At 46.1% G+C, this 17,976-nt stretch overlaps 2 protein-coding genes across 2 annotated transcripts in view; one reads left to right on the forward strand and one right to left on the reverse strand.

Moving 5' to 3' along the window:
* ITGA11 (integrin subunit alpha 11) overlaps nucleotides 1-9,479 on the forward strand; it is a 90,035-nt gene extending 80,556 nt beyond the window's left edge. Inside the window, exons 26-30 of the mRNA XM_081888419.1 lie at nucleotides 884-970; nucleotides 3,558-3,668; nucleotides 4,559-4,654; nucleotides 6,677-6,790; nucleotides 7,909-9,479. Of these exons, the coding sequence (XP_081744545.1) occupies nucleotides 884-970; nucleotides 3,558-3,668; nucleotides 4,559-4,654; nucleotides 6,677-6,790; nucleotides 7,909-7,980 (480 nt within the window). The 3' untranslated portion in view covers nucleotides 7,981-9,479. The remainder of the gene's footprint in view (nucleotides 1-883; nucleotides 971-3,557; nucleotides 3,669-4,558; nucleotides 4,655-6,676; nucleotides 6,791-7,908) is intronic.
* A 3,637-nt stretch (nucleotides 9,480-13,116) lies between these two features.
* On the reverse strand, nucleotides 13,117-17,902 carry FEM1B (fem-1 homolog B). The gene is made up of 2 exons (XM_081888285.1): nucleotides 17,506-17,902; nucleotides 13,117-14,833 (listed from the first exon to the last, which is right to left on the reverse strand). Exons 1-2 carry the CDS (start codon nucleotides 17,751-17,753, stop codon nucleotides 13,198-13,200), a joined length of 1,884 nt encoding a protein of 627 aa, XP_081744411.1. The 5' UTR covers nucleotides 17,754-17,902; the 3' UTR covers nucleotides 13,117-13,197.
* Nucleotides 17,903-17,976: the final 74 nt, after the last annotated feature.

Consider the following 17,976-nt stretch of genomic DNA (forward strand, 5'->3'; position numbering starts at 1 on the left):
CAACATCTGCTGTGCACGCAGAAGGCCCCAGGTTTCATCTCTGGGTAGGGCTGGGAAGGCTGCCTTTCTGAAACCCTGGAGAGCTGCTGCCAGCCCGTGTCAATGATATTGAGCTAGATGGAACCCAGTGGTCTGGCTTGGCAGTCTCCTGTGTCCAGCTTTAGCGCTTTTTATAAAACTGGGCCCCCAATGGCAAATTTGGCAGGCTGTACCATCCTCCCATCCAGATGTTGTGTCATCTTTTGGTTTCCTCCCATCTGTTCTGCTAATAGTCACCCTCCTGACCCAATTATTACAGTTTTTGGCTCCGAAAGGAAGCTGTCTTAAGACTAAAGCCAGGCCATTGCTTCCTCTAACTCAGTATCTCCTACACTGACTCACAGCAGCATTCCAGGGGTTTCAGGCAAGAGACGTTCCCAGCCCCACGTGGAGATGCCATCGGGGATTGAACCCTGAGCCTTCTGCACCCAAGGCAGGTGCTCTGCCACTGAGCTACAGCCCTTCTGCATTAATTGTGCACTCAGGGCTCCATCCACTTCCACACATAGCTGGCTGGGGAGGTGGAAAAGATTAGGAGCCAGCAGCAGCAGAGAGCCAAACCTCCCACTGGCATTTAATGACTAGCTTGTAAGGTCATGGAAGAATTTTCCTCCTAGAAGGACTGTTGCTGGAATCCAGGTGCCCATTAAATCACAGGGCACATTTTGTGTGCTGCCTTGGGACGGACTGGTTGCACAAGCGGAAGCTGTATTTTAGGGGCCAGGATGTGCCCAGGGGGAGCAAATCCCCCAAACAGGCTGTCCAGTCTGTGTCATTCTTTGCAGGGTGTTTTTTTGGATTTCTGTTCCCAGTGAGCGATTCCAGCTTTTCTCTTCTATTATAGGAACACATAACATGCCACATTGGGGGGAACAACACAGATTATCGAAGGACGCCCTCTGACGAGGACTTGGGGCGCCACCCCCAGCTGGTATGTAATGCCCATCTTTCTGTGCTGGACTTCTGAAAACACAAAATCAATTCCTGTGTGCTGAGACAAGACTTGAACATAGGGCTCAAATTCTGGTCCATCTTTTATTTAAAAAGTATGCAATGTCATTGCCAAGGTATTCACAACCTGCGCGGCATTTCCTGTGCAATGAATACTTTTTATGACTTGGGGGGGGGGGGAAATGCCCTCCCTGGCTTTAATGTTACATAGCAAACATGGAGAATGAGGTCAGATAGCAAATTGACTTTGGGCCGATGCACTCAACCAGCCTTTCTGAACCTGGTGTCCTCAGTGGGGGCTGATGGGAGTTGTCATCCGAAATATCCAGAGGACATCAGGTTGTGCATTAGGAAGCTGCTTGACTGGTCTGGAGTGTGGGCAGCCCAATCTTGCTTAGGATGACACCTGCAAGTGATTCTCAGGCCTGTCCAAAGGAGAGGACTACAGGGGGAGGTCATTCAAAACAGCAAGGAAACCTGAGTAGGCTGTGAGTCCCGTGGGGGGGAGCTCCCTTTGGGCTCAAGCATGCTCTGAGCAACAATCATGATAGAGGATGGGGACCCTGTGGCCCTCCAGATGTTGAAGGACTCCAGCTCCCATCATCCCTGCCCATTGGCCAGGGATGTAAAGAGGCACCATTTTTTTGGCATTCCCTGCCTTTGGAGCTGATGGGAGTTGGAGCCCAACAACATTCGGAGAATCACAAATGTTCCCCGTCTCAGCTTATTCCGTGTGGCAGGCCACCTTTGGATTGCCAGCCTGGCATAAGAACATAATACGAGCCCTGCTGGGTCATGCCAATGGTCAAGCCCATCTAATCCAGCACCTTGTTCTCACAGCAGAACCTGAGCAACAAACGCCCTCTCCGCTCTTGTGCTGTCCAGAAACTGATACAGTGGTACTTCGGGTTACAGACGCTTCAGGTTACAGACACTTCAGGTTACAGACTCCGCCAACCCAGAAATAATACCTCAGGTTAAGAACTTTGCTTCAGGATGAGAACAGAAATCGTTCAGCAGCAGCAGCAGCCAGTGGGAGGTCCCCTTAGCTAAAGTGGCGCTTCAGGTTAAGAACAGTTTCAGGTTAAGAACGGACCTCCAGTACGAATTAAGTTCTTAACCCAAGGTACCACTGTATTTAGAAGCAATACTGCCTCTGAGAGGAGGTAGAACATAGCAGAGTGGCTAGCAACCATGGATAGCCTTCTCCTCTATGAATTTGTCCAGTCCTCTTTTAGATCCATCCAAGTGTCAGGGACTGGACTGAAGAGGACGAGGAGTGGTGGAGTTCATCCCCCGCCCTTCTCCTGTAGCTTCCAGAGAAGAGGAAGGCAGTCTCAAATTACAGCAGGGCTTTGAGGAAGATAACAGTTCAGAGACAGGCGAACAGAAGAGTTATGAGGTGTTAGGAGAAGGTAGAGGGGAGACAGAGCAGCTAGCTGACACGTCACTGGACAGCATAACTGAGCCCCCTTCTCCCAAAACACGCCATTCATTAAGAACAAAGGGCACAGTGACAGTTCACCATGGGCGCATGCCGTAGAAGCAGGTGTTGTTTTTAGATGGGAAGGAGGAGGAGCTCAGTGTGAGCAACTCCATCACTGATGAATGACTGGACTTCTTTGTCTTTCGTCATCATCATCATCATTTTATTTTTATGCCACCTTTCTATAGCTAAAAACAATGCTCAGGGTAGCTTACAACATCACCAGATTTACGTAATTACCAACATAACAGAAGTCATTAACAATAAACAAAACACATCAAAAAAATACGCAGCCAAATGGAAAACAATTTCCACATAAATCATAAAATCTAAAACTAAGAATACAGCATTAATATCAATCACAATTTAAAATGACACACGTGAAAAATAAAAGCAATTTGAAAACAAAACAAAAAAAATGGAGCCCTCTCTGCCCCACAGCAGCAGCAGCAGCACTCCTTTATGGAGCCTGTCAGGCCCTGCCCCAAGCCAGGCAGAGAGAAGCAGGGCCAGGCCCTTCAGGCCCCCAGCAGGTCAGTCCTGGGCAGCACCATTATAAGTGAACAAATCATAAGTAAGAACTTCCTTGTTTCCTCCCTGCTTCTTGGTGCCATCGGGGGAGGGAGAGGATTCCTCAAGCCTGACTCCAAGTTGGTCACTGCCTCCTGTGGGAGTGAGTTCCATAGTTTAACTATGAAGAACTTCCTTTTATCTGCCCTGTTCTCAACCTGCTGGTCCCCAGATGTTGTTGGACTACAATGCCCATCATCCCTGACCACTGGTCATGCTGGCTAGGAATGATGGGAGATGTAGTCCAACAACATCTGGGGACCCACAGGTTGAGAAACACTGTGCAGCTAAAAGAAAAGAAAAAGTGCTTCCTTTCATCCAGCATGAGCAGGATCTGACCACCTCATTGTGGATGCAGCAAATTTGAGAGAATGCCCAGTGGTGGTCACCCACCTGCCCAGACCACTGCAGTAGTCAACTTTTGGTCCTACTTCCATGTGGGAGGAATGAGCCTCGTTCTGGCCCTCTCCACTTCTAACTCCTTTTCTCTTTTCTTTTTTACTCCTTCCAGAACTACAGTAATTCTGATGTGATATCCATAGACTGCAGTGTAAATCTGGCTGCCAATGGAGAAGTCAGCTTCCTCTTGCATGGAAATCTGTGGATGAAGTCACTGAGAGCTGTAAGGGCGAGTCAGCAAACAGTGTAGCTTCCAGTGCTATCCCCATTGAAGGCTGGCAGATTATTGTGCTTATGCGGCTGGGCTGTATCCCGAACTAGCCCCTGACTCCAGGGAGTTGGGCCACGAGGAAGTTTTCAAACTTCCTCTTTTCTCGCCAGCTTTTTCAGCTGCTAGTCATTCCCCGCCCGTCCCCAATGGAATCCTCCCTCTCTACGTAGCTGGGAAACAAGATTTGTCATCCTCTTCAGTGCCACATCAACACCATTTGCTAATTACACCAAATAATGAAAGAATTAGGTCAAGCCAGGAACATCTGTGACCTCTTTTTCACTAAGATGAGTGCTGGGTGAGACTCTCCCTGGTTTAAAGAAAAGTGTTATTTTTAACGCATCATAAAGCCAGCCAGCTTGATTTTCTGGTCTTTATTTTTTTATACACATCCTTCAATAAATTGTTTTTATCTGTTTGTTTGTTTTTTAAAAAAGCCTAAAAGTGGTTTACAAAAAGAATAAAACAACTAAATTATCAGTTAAAAACAATTTTAGGACTACTGTTTCAAACAGGGTTTCCCAAACTTGGGTCTCCAGCTGCTTTTGGACAGACATGATTATTATTATTATTTTATTTTATTAAATTTGTATACCGCCCTTTACCTGAAGGTCTCAGGGCAGACATCAAGGGAGTGATGCTGCGGCACAGAAGAGTTATTTTCCCTGGTGTATCACTTGAAACATTCCAGGCAGGAAAGAGTGCTGCTCTTACAAATGACACAACCCCTGGTTTGGTCAGATCAGTGAAAAGGCCCCCCAAACAAGCTGAGTAACCGACTAGCTGAACTGTCCACTGCTGAGCCCCCTCTTGTGACTCTTATCTTGCCCTGTCTTTTCAAGATGAAATTCAAGTCGCTGAGATTTGTGATTAACGCTGTCCTGCAGAGAGGGTTCCGCAGTGCCTTCGTCTTCAGAGAGGACGATCCCAGTCGGCAGGTGAGTAGCTTGACCACAGGTGCTCATCAGATCTCATAGAATTGTAGCGTTGGAAGGGACCAAAGGGACATCTAGTCCAACCCCGCTGCCTTGCAGGAATTGCAGCACATGTTCGAACCCTCGTGATCTGGGAGGCCACAAGCAACTTGGGCAAGTAATGGTACGCACCAGAACTGGAATTTGTGTTTGGAGAAGTGTGGTATGTCGTGGGGGTGATGGATTTATTGGGAAGAAGGAAAACTTGCTTCTGAAATTGCTGCTAAGTGAGTTCAAAGGAACCCTGAAGCCTGCAGTCAAAGATGCGGTTTCTCATCCATAAGTGAACTGCATCTCTTGGCTTGCCTCTTCTCTCCTCTCAGATCATTTTGTCTCCTAATTTGATGGCAACAAAATTTGCCATCGGGTTTAGACGGTAATTGGGGAAGGGCAAATAATTTTTGCTTTCAGTTACCAATGTAACATTTCAGGTTGCATCTACACCAGACACATAGTGTGAAATAGCCATGCTTTGTTCACTCATTTTTTACAGGGCAAATAGTAAAGGTAAAGGGGAACCCTGACCATTAGGTCCAGTCATGGCCGACTCTGGGGTTGCGGCGCTCATCTCGCTTTCTTGGTCGAGGGAGCAGGCGTACAGCTTCTGGGTCATGTGGCCAGCATGACTAAGCCGCTTCTGGTGAACCAGAGCAGTGCACGGAAACACCGTTTACCTTTCCCCTGGGGCAGTACCTATTTATCTACTTGCACTTTGACGTGCTTTCGAACTGCTAGGTTGGCAGGAGCAGGGACCGAGCAACAGGAGCTCACCCCGTCGCGGGGATTCGAACCGGCAACCTTATGATCGGCAAGTCCTAGGCTCTGTGGTTTAACCCACAGCGCCAATAGTCATGGACAAAACATCTTCTTCTAGTGCTTTCCCTGTTCAGCATCTGCTTCCCCACCCAGAGCTCAGAAAAACTGACCAAAAAAAGCAATGAAACAGCTGTGCAATTTCCCCAGATGACCCATCATGCAGCTTTCCTGTGGGTTTCGGGCTGGTTCTGGCCTGTATTGAGTGCTCCAGCCATTTCCTTCTCTGGGGTTTGTCTCTCCTGTCTAGCAATTAACTCTCTCACTTTAACCTTCCCTTTCCAAGTAGCATTGCCTTTCTATCAGCCTCCTCCTGCTACCCTTTAAACTGTGTCAAGAGGGCAGGAAGCATTTAATCCTTTCCTGCTAAGCCATAGTCCCAATTAAAATTGTCTCTTCCCCACCCCACCCCCATATCTGGAATTGCCACTGGGCCGCAGAATGTCATCTGGATTCCAGCAGTCTGGAAGCTAGTTCCTGATCCACTAGCCATTCAGAGCAGAACAGCAATGACTGGGTCCTGCTATGTTGCCCTTATCTGAAAGCAGCAGTTGCAAATCCAGTTTAACCCAACAGGGGTAAACTGCAGCTTTTGCATCCAGCATCTCTCCTTCGGAATTAGGCCCCAATGAGGGCCCCTCATGCTCTTGAATAGACTTGTGCTTGCAGCCCTTGAAGAAGAGATAAATAAATGCATATACGACACAGAGTGGAAGAACATTATGGCATGCTCTTTGTTTCTGAAAAGCGGGGCACTGGTGCCCTCTGCTGGCAGGAGATGTCAGTATGTGCTTGTCACGGGTACACTTCTGCAGTGAACCCAAACACACATAACCAAACTTGTTTCTTCTTTTTCAATTCCATACAAATCACACCCATCACCCTGCTCCTTTTTGGATGCAAAGGAGGTTAAAAGTCGAGGGGGGTTCCAGTTGGTAGAATCATAGCATTGGAAAAGATCCCATGGGTAATCTAGTGCAAGTTCCCTACAATGCAGGAATCACAGCTAAAGAATCCCTGACAAGTGGCCGTCCAACCTCTGTTTAGAAACCTCGAATGAAGGAGGGTCCACCACCTTCTGAGGTCATTCATTCCACTGTCAGGCAGCTCTTACCCTCAGAAGGTTTTTCCCCCCAAAGTTGCAAGTGTTCTTGTTGTGTATTCCTCTTGCAGGTCATGTTTGAAATCTCCAAGGTAGAGGAGTCCCAAATCCCCATCTGGATCATCATTGGGAGCACCTTAGGTGGTCTTCTCCTGCTGGCCCTCCTTGTGCTGGCGCTGTGGAAGGTGAGTCCCTCTCCCACCAGAGGCGCATTTAGGGGAGCGCAACCAGCTTGGTTGCACTGGGAGTTGAGCCATGGGGGCACCACAACTATGGTGTAATGGTCACACAGTGTCACACAGGGTGCTGCTGAAATCCGAGACTCCCCCAAAGTCTGCCACTGCTCCAACCACCCCTTGGCCTGATGGGGTTGTAGTGTACAAGCAGCTGGAGGGCACCAGATTGGGGAAGGCTGAAAACTGGCAATGGGGACCCCAATGGATGAAAGATGTTCCTCACAAAAACCAGCTTTATATATGAAGTCATTGTCTGCCAACTGCCCTTTCAGTGGGAAGACAAGAATAGGAGTTTTTAAAATAATCCATCAACAAAAATCATTACTCTCTATTCCTACCATTAAAGCAATAAATTCATTTCCATGAAAATTAGTCACACTGCTAAACATTTGGCCTTTTCCTTGTTTAACAACTAGGATTGCTATATGAGCCATGTAACAGGCAGAAACTCAGCTGATTGGGTTTTGTTCTGCTTTTTTGCTTCCCACCCACCCACCATTTCCTAGTTCAATGTTTGGCCTTTTATGCATTTGCATATTTCTTTATTCAGTTGTAAGCCAGTCTGAAGTCACTAAGATAGGATATGTCTTAATAAACAAACTAATACTGTACCATGATGTCACGTAATGATTGGTGAGTTTGGGCTGGTCCTCATTGTTGCCTGTTCTATATTCTGATATTGTGTACCCATCAATTCCCCCAGGTCCGAGAGCTTTTCTCATCCTTCTGCAGCTGTACTTCGTGAAAATGCGATCTTACCTGCTATACTGAACTCATTTAAGCAAAATCTCCTTTTGGATTTTCCCCACATCTGAGAAGACCCGATTTGGCAGGTGCAATTGGATTTTCACAAGGCGCAGCTACGGAACTACAAGAAAAGCTCTCAGACCCAGGGGAATGAATTGAGACATGATACAGTCAAAATACAAGTCAAGCAGAAATATAGGCGAGTCCTGAGTTTGAGATGCAGCTGGATGAGGCAGGGAGCCTCAGCTACATGTGACCTATCAATACTGCCAGGCATATAAATTAATGGTGGGTTTTTCTTTATCTTCCTTTTCCTGCAGCTTGGCTTTTTTAAAAGTGCTAACCGCAAGAGAGACGCAGCCCAGAACCAGAACACCAAGGACTTGGACTGAGGCTTCCATCTCCCTAAGTGACTCACTTGGCTCCTCAGAGCCAAGTTTCCTTTGCAATGATGAGATCCCTCAACACCCCTTCCACCTCTTCTCATGAAAGCAACCCCAACTGCTCAGTGTTACCTGCAAGGGGCAAGATGCAGCTGGCTAAAAAGGGACTTCAAACTGGTTTTAATTGCTTCCTTCAGCCTAAGACACTGGAAGCTACGCAGCAACGGCCAGGAGAATAAATTTACAGGGACAAGGGACCCTTCAGTGGCCATCGCTTTCTTAAAAATGACAAATCTTGGCTCCACGAGGCAGACAACTACCATGCCAGAATAGCTCTGCAGTGATCTTAAAAGCCTCTGAGCTCCAGTCCTTTTTATCCGTTCATGGCATAAGCATATCTCACTGGGGAAAGCTTTTCACCCCACCAAAAAAGGGGGGGAAAACCTGGATCTGCATTGATACCAGCAGCAGCAAACTTGTAATGGGTCTTCACATATTCTTTTTACAGCAACTGCTTATTCAAGATGCCATGGGAGAATGAACCAGACCGATATATTCTGCACAGGTGGTCTTCAAGAAGTTGAGATATCAACACAGCATGCCTTTGAAACAAATGGAGTTGCCTTTACAAAATAGTGCAGCATTTGAAAGCATTTGAGGACGGGAGGTTCTTTCTGGACCAGAGGACTCTGTAGCAAGTTAATGCTTTAAAAAGCAAGATCCATTCATGTTATCCATAAAACGTGTAAGAGGCTGGGTAACTTGAATGAAACAGAAGTTAACTTGCAGGTGGGGACACATGTTCTCTAGCTATTCCCTTAATTGTCAGAAGAAAGGGACTGCCGCAAGTAAGGGGCACCGTGTGTTTATCTATGAATGAAAAAAGTTACTAGATTCTTATCCGATGCTCTACACCAAATGTTTATGAAGAGCCCAAGCAGGATATAACGCACTGGGCACTTATTCTGTACATGAAACTCCCATTCATTCCAAAGGGGTGGGTGCAGGATACATGCCCAGCTCAGAGCCAGACCGTCCGCCACTCTGCAGTGCCTCTCCCAGTCTCTAAATGGAGCAGTTGAAGAGAGAGATCTTTATTGCCTTCTTTTAATGCACTGAACACAGATACCGACAATTGTAAGCACCTTAATGCAAGCCTTCAATCCTCAGCTGTATATACTTTTTCTGAAAATGTTTACCTTTCTTGTTTTTGAAGTCGACTAAAGCAAACCAGTTTGAAGTGTTTCCCCGCAAGTTGTGCAATTTCCAAAAGCAACACATGGAAAATATGTACTATATGTGTATATACTTTTGTACGATGGAAATGTTTTAATTTGACCCTTTTTGTTTCTTTTGCATAATAAAATTATTTATGCTATTGTGAATATTAATGACTGAAAATGAGAAATCAGTTCCACCGAATGCAGTAACCTATGTAAAATGCTGTAGCAGTAGATTGTGGTTTGTGGGATTTTGTAAAAAGAAAATTAAAACTTTTTAAAGTGAAAGTTTTAGATGCAGTCATTTGTCTAAGACTTTTTTTTTTTTAAAGGAACTAGGAATTTTGCCTCTTGGTTGGAGAAAACCCAAATGCACACTGACATTCATTAGGTGTTTTGGATCACAGCTCCCACCAGCCTGTCACCGTGACTTTGTTGTCTGGGGCTGATAGGAATTGTAGTCCAAAACAGATGGAGAACACCAGGTTGGTGAAGGCTGCATTAGAGCAGCCTGACATTAACATAGCTGCAGCTATTTTTAGTTGTCATAGCAAGGACACTTAACTGAAGTGTTAGCAGTGCAAAATTGCTCTCACAGAAAGGGAAGAAGACAGGACACATTTGACCCTGGGAATCTCCCAGAGCGCTAGAAGTCTGTCTGGTTCAATTCACCAGCAAACGTTTCCTTCAGGAAAGCCAACCCCCCGTTATGTAACTACTGCTCCACAGCCACTAGATCAGAGCTCAGGTACAAAATTCTAAAAGGGTTCTCAACCTTTCCGTGCTCTTTCTCCTAGTAACAACATGCCAGCTTTCCTTCCCTCCCTCACTCACTTGAATCTTCTTAGCAACAAGCTCACTGCCTCGAAACCACCAGCTGTCTTTTAAAACCCAATGCACCCCCTACGAGACATTCCAAATCAAAGCACCCAGTCATCCTTGGGAGTGTTTTTTTTGGGGGGGGAGGGGGGAACCATGTGACTAATGAGAGTTGCAGTCCACAACATCTGGAGGAGACCAGCTTGGCAAAGACCATCAATTTTGCTTTCTGCTTCCCCCACTGAGCTCGTTTGACTTCATGGTTTGTTTTCCAGAGTATTCCAAAGAGACAGATGCTGCCCAGATTAGGATACAAAGCTCCCATATCCCTCCTTCCCTCCCCCAGGCCTTTTAGCAATTGAACTTACAAGGGTGGGTAGAGTATGTAGCATTGAAATAATCCACACTGTCAGCATCTGTAAGGCTGCCTCCTTCTGCAGGCATGCTTATGCTCTGTGAAGGGGGATGTGCAGATATTTTTTTTAAAAAAAAATCTTGTTAAAAAATAAAGCCTTGAACAGCTCAAGGCTAGCCAACCTGAAAGATCACCTGCCCCTGTAGAGACCTGTGATGTCACTTAGATTGTATGGGGAAATTCCACTCTGTGGAACATCATAGGGCAGTGACCCAAAAAAAGGGCATTTTCCACTACTGCCCCTGTAATTATGGAAGGTCTTTCTCTTTGCCATGAATGAAACAGCAGCCATCAGCTGCTTCAGACGTCTTGTAAAGACCTAGCATTTTAACCAGGGTTTCCCTGACCTATAAGGTTGGACGCTGCCTATCTCTTTATGAATTCGTTTTTATTCTGTGCTGCAGACGGTTGGGCTAGCTGACCCTCAAGGTCCCCTCCAATGCTACAATTCTATGATTCTGTGGTTTAATGTTGCAATTTTGTAGCAATGTTATTATTTACTGTTTCTATGTTGCATGCATACTACACACACACACACGAATATATATATATATATATATATATATATATATATATATATATATGGTAAAATATTGAAACATGCAGTATTGGAAGACCAGGGACTTGGTCAGAATTGGAGGTTTCACAGAGCTCATGCCTACTGTTTTGTTGGCAGAGGCCAAAGTCCAGCTCCTAGGCTGCCAATCAAGATACAGCATCAATCTTATGAAAAGGAACCTTTGTGTGCTAGTTCACAGAACCAGGTTCACAGGAGAACTGGTGGCATTTCATCTCACCACATTAACATTATCTGTATCAAGAGAGGCAGCTTGGACTGACCCCTAAGCTTCTTATTTGCACCCCAAAATTAAAATGAGACAACAACATGAATCTGGGAGTTCACACTTTAGTGACTACCACCACACAGCCATTCTTTTTTACCTTCTCAGGGGAGAAAAGCAGCATTTTGAGTTTTGGAAACAAGTGCTGAGGAAGCTTTGGCAACTTTTAAATCATCCTCTGCCCTACTTCATCAAGGAGGAATTAATATAATTTGGCCATCCCTCAAAGCCCCATGAACAACATGCTGAAATGCAGAATGACCTGGACTTCAGACTGTTCAGAATGAAATCATCCACACAAACACCACAATATTTGGCCAACTTATTTGTTTAAGGCTCAGAAGGTCAGAGCTTAGCTGAGCGACTTGTCCATTAATCAAACTACAATAAAATTTAAATGCAATGGCATGAAACCACTTCTTTTCAAAACGAGAGGTCTGCTCCTTACCAACATCCCACAAGAGCAGCTACCAATCACTTTGTAGCAGGACACATCAGGGTTAAGTTTCACATTCAAGATTTTATTTGTAATACAAACACACATACCTGTGCTCAGAATGCCCCTTTTTATTTGAACTCTCTGTTCCGTTTTTTTAAAAAAATGACTGCAGAACATTCTTTTCCCAGCTGACAGTTAGAAAGTAGAATTTAAAATCATGGGAAGTGTTTTCAGTAACCTGTCAAAAAAATGGCATTGGGCTGCTGAAGTTTTCTGCCAAGGAGAGATGCTTTTCACAGGTCAAACATTCTTCATACAATCAAGGTACTGTGAGTGATTTAAAAGATGGCCTTTAGAGAGGATGATTTGGACGTGTGCAGGTGGGTGTGGAATCTATTTTTCTGAAGAGTTCCATAATGAAGAGGGCTGAAAAGACAGAAACTGATTCTCAGGGCAGGGTCCTGCCAACACAATTATTCTTCCCTGATCCTTCCCTGCCAGGTTTCTAACATTTTTTGTTTTTGTTTTTAATTTTAAAAAAGCTCATTTTTTTCAAACAAAACCTGTTTGCCAGCTACTTGGAAGATTTCAGGAAATGCAGCAGTTATCATTTCAGGTGTGGGATTAAGATCCAGCCTTAACCACTTTACGTTTTATCTTACCAGAGGGAAGCTGGAACAGGGAACCACGCATAAAACAATACTCAAATAATGCAAGCTATTTCTGCATGCTACTTATCTTAAAGCAGCAAAAATGAGAATGAATTTGAGGAGGTATGCCTGTTTTGCCCCCCTCAACAACAACCAAATAAATACTAGTAATTTTATGTACTGATAGGCAAGCACATTCACACATCTGAATTTCAACCTGCATTTCCCTTTTTCTGTAGCCAAACAATCGGTTATTTTCATCTCATTGCAAGCAGAAATTAAAACTAAATGTTAGTGACGACTCTGGTAGGAACTGAAAGGCATTAAAAACAGGCTGGTGAGAAGTAAATTTCCCTGGATTGCTTTGCATGTTTTAATAAAATCCCAGCAATAAGATCCTTCTCCATTTTCTCTTCCCTTCCTCCTCTTCCCTCCCGCAAGAAGACTTTCCAAACTGCTGCATAGGTAACATGCTGGCTCAATTAATTAAACGCAAAACCTCTTTGCAGGTAGCTGCTTAAAGCATTCTTGGCTGTCAATGGTAAAACCCGTGTGCATCGTAGTATCAAAATATTTTACACTCATTCTCATTTTAGAGTTTGACTCTCCACCCTGCCCCAGTTCATTAAGAGAGAGAAAAGAAACCTGTTCGCTCTGCCATCGGAAGACAGGTTTTTGCAAATCAAAGCCATGTTAGCCAGTTTACGAGGGGGCTGGTTGGTGTGTGTCTGCTACCAAAAAGAAAGGAGAGGAGAAGGGATTTCTAAAGCTCTGCCCAGTATTTTATTGACAAGAGTTTGACCTTTCCGGGAAGGGAAGGAGCACCACCCCGTTGGCGTGGCTAGTGGAATTCAACAAATTCTTCTAGTGTCTTGGGGATCTGGTTGTGGTAGCTGATGTGATAAACCCGCACAGCTCGGGCAGCCAGGCACTTCAGACTCAGCTTCATCTGAGTCTTCAGGAGTATTTCCGACACGCCGGTGGTACTTTTGTCGAGAGGGGTCTTCTTCTGCTTGTTTGTCATGTCCGTATGAGCGCCGGCCTCCACCAAGCTGATGATGATGGAATGCAAGGTCAAGAAGTCACTAATGGGCCTGTTGTACTGGACTATGACGTGCAGCGGTGTGTTCCCTTCGTTGTCCACAGCGTTGACGTCAGCGCCGCAGTCCAAGAGGAGCTTGGTGACCAGTGCGTTGGGAAAGCTGCAGACGTCGTTGGTGTGGAAGTCGTCCACCGGCGTGCCAGAGTTGACGGCGTGGTGCAGCAAGCCAGAGCCGTCTCGCGTCCTGGGATCCAGGTGGATCAAGTTGTAAATCTGCTTGTTGATCCGCGACTGCTCCTCGTCCCTGCACTGCGTCTTGGTGGAGATGCACACCAAATACAGGAAGGTGAAGATGTTGCATTCGTAGTTGTCCATGGCTGTGTGGAGCTCAGCATCCTGAGAGCTTTTGACCCGGGCCATCCCTTGCTCTATCTCCAAGACGCTGCACCTCAAGACGCTCTCAATGTCCTTGGCTTTCACCGGCTCGTTCAAGTGTATCATCTGAGAGAAGACTTGAGCAAACCGGAGGAGGTCCTTGTGGGTATTCCTATTGCCTTTCTGCCGCAAACGCAAGGCGTGAAGCCAGAGCTTGATGCACTGCTCAAACTGCATGTTATCTGCGTAAACAGCACCGCGGTAAATGATGGGGTGCGAGACATCAATGTTGTCGGAGCCCAGAATTCGTTCTCGGACAATGAGGCCCTCCATGTGAAGAGCATCCCGGTCCTGCCGAATGGATTCCAGCTCTTGAGGAGTCCGGCACTCTGTCCGGCTGCCGTAGGCTTCTATCTGAGGCAGGACCTCCTTCTCTATAATGTTCTCGCTATCTCTGTACCGCTCCAGCATGGCTAAATACAAATAGTGATAGGTCTTCATTATATCGTAGTTTTCTCGGTCGTTGGCAAACGAGGCACCCAGGAGCTCCAGAGCTTCTATCCGGCTCTTGCGGTTGCAGTCGGCGTGCGCCAGCAGCAGCTCAACAACGTCGGCCTTGCAGCTCTCGGCAGCCACTTTCAGAGGTGTCATTCCGTGGCCGTTCACCATCATGGCAGATTTCCACTTCACCAACTCGCGGACGATCTCCAGGTGACCAGCCTCCGCTGCAAAGTGCAATGCTGTCGCGCCACAGTGTGCTTTGGCATTGGGGTCCGCATGCTGCTCTAAAAGGTAGCGCACCACATCCACGTGGCCCTTGTAAGCAGCGATCATAAGGCAAGTGTTGTCATACTTGTTGGCGATGCTGATGTTGGCATTGTTCTCCACGAGGTACTTCACAATGTCAAGCCGGCCGTCAAAGCATGCAGCGCGAAGCGGAGTAGAGTTGGTCACGGTTGTGTGGTTGACGTTGGCTCCGTGGCTCACCAAGAGCTTGACGACTTCAAAGTGGCCAGCCCCAGCTGCACACCACAGGGCCGTGGCGCCATCGATGACATAACTATGGAAAGAAAGAGACCAGATGTTAAAATTGGTGCAATTAAAAAAAAAATATCTTCAAAATAATATCCTATAAAACAGTCTAGAGTCAGTGAGCGGAGGAATTTCAGAATGATAGGGAATGCAAGGGCTAGGTTCACAATGGGTGGCTGGATGTGGGCAGAAGAGTTGGACAAGTACACGTAATGAAATTTCTAATCTGGAGGAGAGCGTAACTTCTAGCAAAGGGGGCATAATTTTCCAAAACATGTATAGAATCCAATCTGTAACTGAGGCAGGATTCATCTCAACCCTGCAGTTGATGGCAACCAATCCTCAAGCTTTCTAACAGCTACAGGGAGGACTCAGACCAAAATAATGAATATAGTTTAAAAAACAACAACAACAAAAACAACCACTTAATGAGGTGGTATTTGCATTCAGCAGCCATACTAAAGAGAACACCGAGTGTTTGCCATATTGGATACACCTAGTAGTAAAAGTTTGTCACAGGTATCCAAATACTGTGGAATAACCCTCATGACATTTGGACAAATGTGATTCCAAATATTAGTAAAGAGAAGGCAAAGAGAGTTACCAAACATTCAGTTGCAGAAATAGGAAAGTGATAACATCTTTTGGCCTTGGGACTGCACTGCCTACCCCAGGAGAAAGCATTAAGCAATTTTTCAAACTGTTTTAACCTGTCAGTTGCATCTCACCACGCCTGAATAAAGAACCCCAGGCCAAAAGACTTTTCAGACAAATGTGTTTAAATCAATTACAGCTTTTATATTTAGAGGGAGCTTCTTGTCAGAACATGCTGGGACAACAAAGAAGCAATTGGTTTTAAAGGCAGTTCAAAGGAAAGAAGGAAGTCTTACTGCAGAACACGCAAAATAATTCTGAGGCTGGGAAACAGAGGATTTTTACAACAGCTATGGCTTCCTTGGATGTTTGTTGTTGCTGTTGCTTTGACTCCTATGCAGGCAGGGACAGGGATATTTTTTACCACCCATTTGTTTACCATCTCCTACTTTGCATGTCAGTGTCAAGCACTGTCAGTTGTTTTCAAAAGGGAGATTCTGGAGTTCTCCCTAGTGACTCAACAGTGGCCTAGCCTCTTTAAACTATCTAAGATCAACAAGTGACTAACAAAGACTCTCAGGAGGCTTACACTGTGGTGTAATCTCTGATAATCAAATGAGGTACTCCAGCAAAACTCAGTTAGGAGGGACTTATCCACAAAAGTCTAATTCATATAACTGGAATGGCAGCAGAATAAGTAGGCTGCAGAAAGTAGCTGTCCTTCTCCCCCATCCCAAATCTGATGATGAGTAGTCCCATATGACAACCCCCAGAGTTGGCTTTCTGTCTTCAAAAGAAATATTCTCAGCTGTTTAATTATCTCCAAAAGAAAACATTTCTGTATAGTTTTAGAGCTATGCTCAGATTACTATCCTGTCAACTTCACTAGAAACTGAAACACAATCATAATACCTAGTCCATTTCAACAGGAGCAACGGACAGCTAGGAGGTGTGGTTGCAGAGACAAGTTTGGTACAGCCTCTGCTCCCCTCTCTGATGGCGTGTCCCACAGCTCCCAGCAACCTCCTCAGCGATGTCACAGAAAGAAATTATCAAGTGCCTTTGGCAAAAGCTAAAACACCCCATTACCAGGTAGATAGGCATATGGGAAATGTTGATCCTTACATGTTCAAATGCTCTGTGCTTGCCCTTTGGCTCAATAGCCTTAGGGAAGAATAAGAACTACTTCCAAAAGTAAGAATTCTAATATACATCTTAAGACCCCAATTGGCATTACTGTCATGCCTTGGAAGACATATGGAGCTGAAATGTATCTGAAATCTTTCATGTGAGGCCTTTGAACCACTTTTTAAATATATTCCTGATTTTACCTTGGCTCTTTGTCAATAGCTCCCTCCAAGCATTACTCACATGGAGGCTCTATGTGTTAAGTCACCTTCTGATAACAGGACAGTGGTGGGATCCCTCTGTCTCTTAATAGGTGAAGCGTCCCTCGTGTAAGTAACACATGAAGGGGGTCAATGTATCCAAGCAATGTAACCAGGACTTTGAACAATTCCATGAGCTGCATCTTTTCCAGTAGGCTAGATAACTCATGCCACCCATTTTTCACTGTGCCCCACACTGTTTTCTACAAACCACTGCTGCATGTAGGAGAGAAAGGAAGAGTTCCTAGTCCTCACAACTGCAATACGATGGCAAAAATTAGAAAGGACCAGGCTCTGGCTAGAGACTGGCAGGAGAGGACATATCTGTGTGCACCTTCTCCTGAAGCATCATCTGGAATTAGTTGGTAAAGTCATCTCAAGTGTTGGTCTATACAGGTACCTTTCTGCATTGTGCCTGTTCTTTATTTACAGTCCAGCACAGGTAGGGTTACGTAAATTGATCCAGGGGAAGGTCTTGCCTCACAGCAGGCAGCTTTCGGCTCCTTCCACTTTTATGATTCTTGGAAGATCATTTATAGAAACAGCATATGCCAATCAAATGAAGGCATGATGTAACCTACTATATTCCATTGAGTGAAAGGAAGCACCACAACAGCCAGGCTGAATTTATCAATCCACAGGACCATCCCATCTTCTCCTGTTAGAAAGAAGCCCAAGGCCTCCTCTGTGACCACGTGCCACACGTGTACGTACATACCCATCAAAACGGACCGTGCCAGTCTGCTGGGTCTGCACACGGTAGTGCTCCAGGAGCAGGCGCACAACTTTGGCGTGTCCATTGCGGGCAGCAATGATGAGAGGTGTTGACCGCTGCCCACCCTGGTGGGTGACGTAGCCCAGCAAGTAGCGGATGTCGCTCTCCGAGCGGTTCAGGAGCAGGGCTGCCAAGGTCAGCACCCGCCCCTCGCTGGCTGCCTTGTAGACGTAGCCCGCCAGGCTCTCCATGGCTGCCTGCTCCTCCCGGGACCGCCAACGCCAGCCACCAATCTCCCCAGCCGGCGCCAGGGCCAAGCCGGGATCTTCCTCCTCCGTCTCCTCCGCCTCCGTGGCTCCGCAGTGGGGAGGTGCATGCGGGCCGACCCCCGTGGGGTCAAGGGGGGCACCGGGGCTTCTCGTCGTCCTGCCGTTCCCCGCCACCACCGCACACTGTTCAGGCCAGCTGTGCCAC

This window comes from Podarcis melisellensis (genome assembly GCF_964234715.1).
Source record: "Podarcis melisellensis genome assembly, chromosome: 14".
Classification (NCBI taxonomy): Eukaryota; Metazoa; Chordata; class Lepidosauria; order Squamata; family Lacertidae; genus Podarcis; species Podarcis melisellensis.

What these genes read in the sequence shown, in the direction of transcription:
- FEM1B (XM_081888285.1), bottom strand. Translation starts at nt 17,753, where the DNA reads ATGGAGAGCCTGGCGGGCTACGTCTACAAGGCAGCCAGCGAGGGGCGG. An exon ending in GGCACGGTCCGTTTTGATGG is followed by an intron (nt 14,834 to 17,505) that starts GTATGTACGTAC and finishes TTCTTTCCATAG; the next exon opens with TTATGTCATCGATGGCGCCA.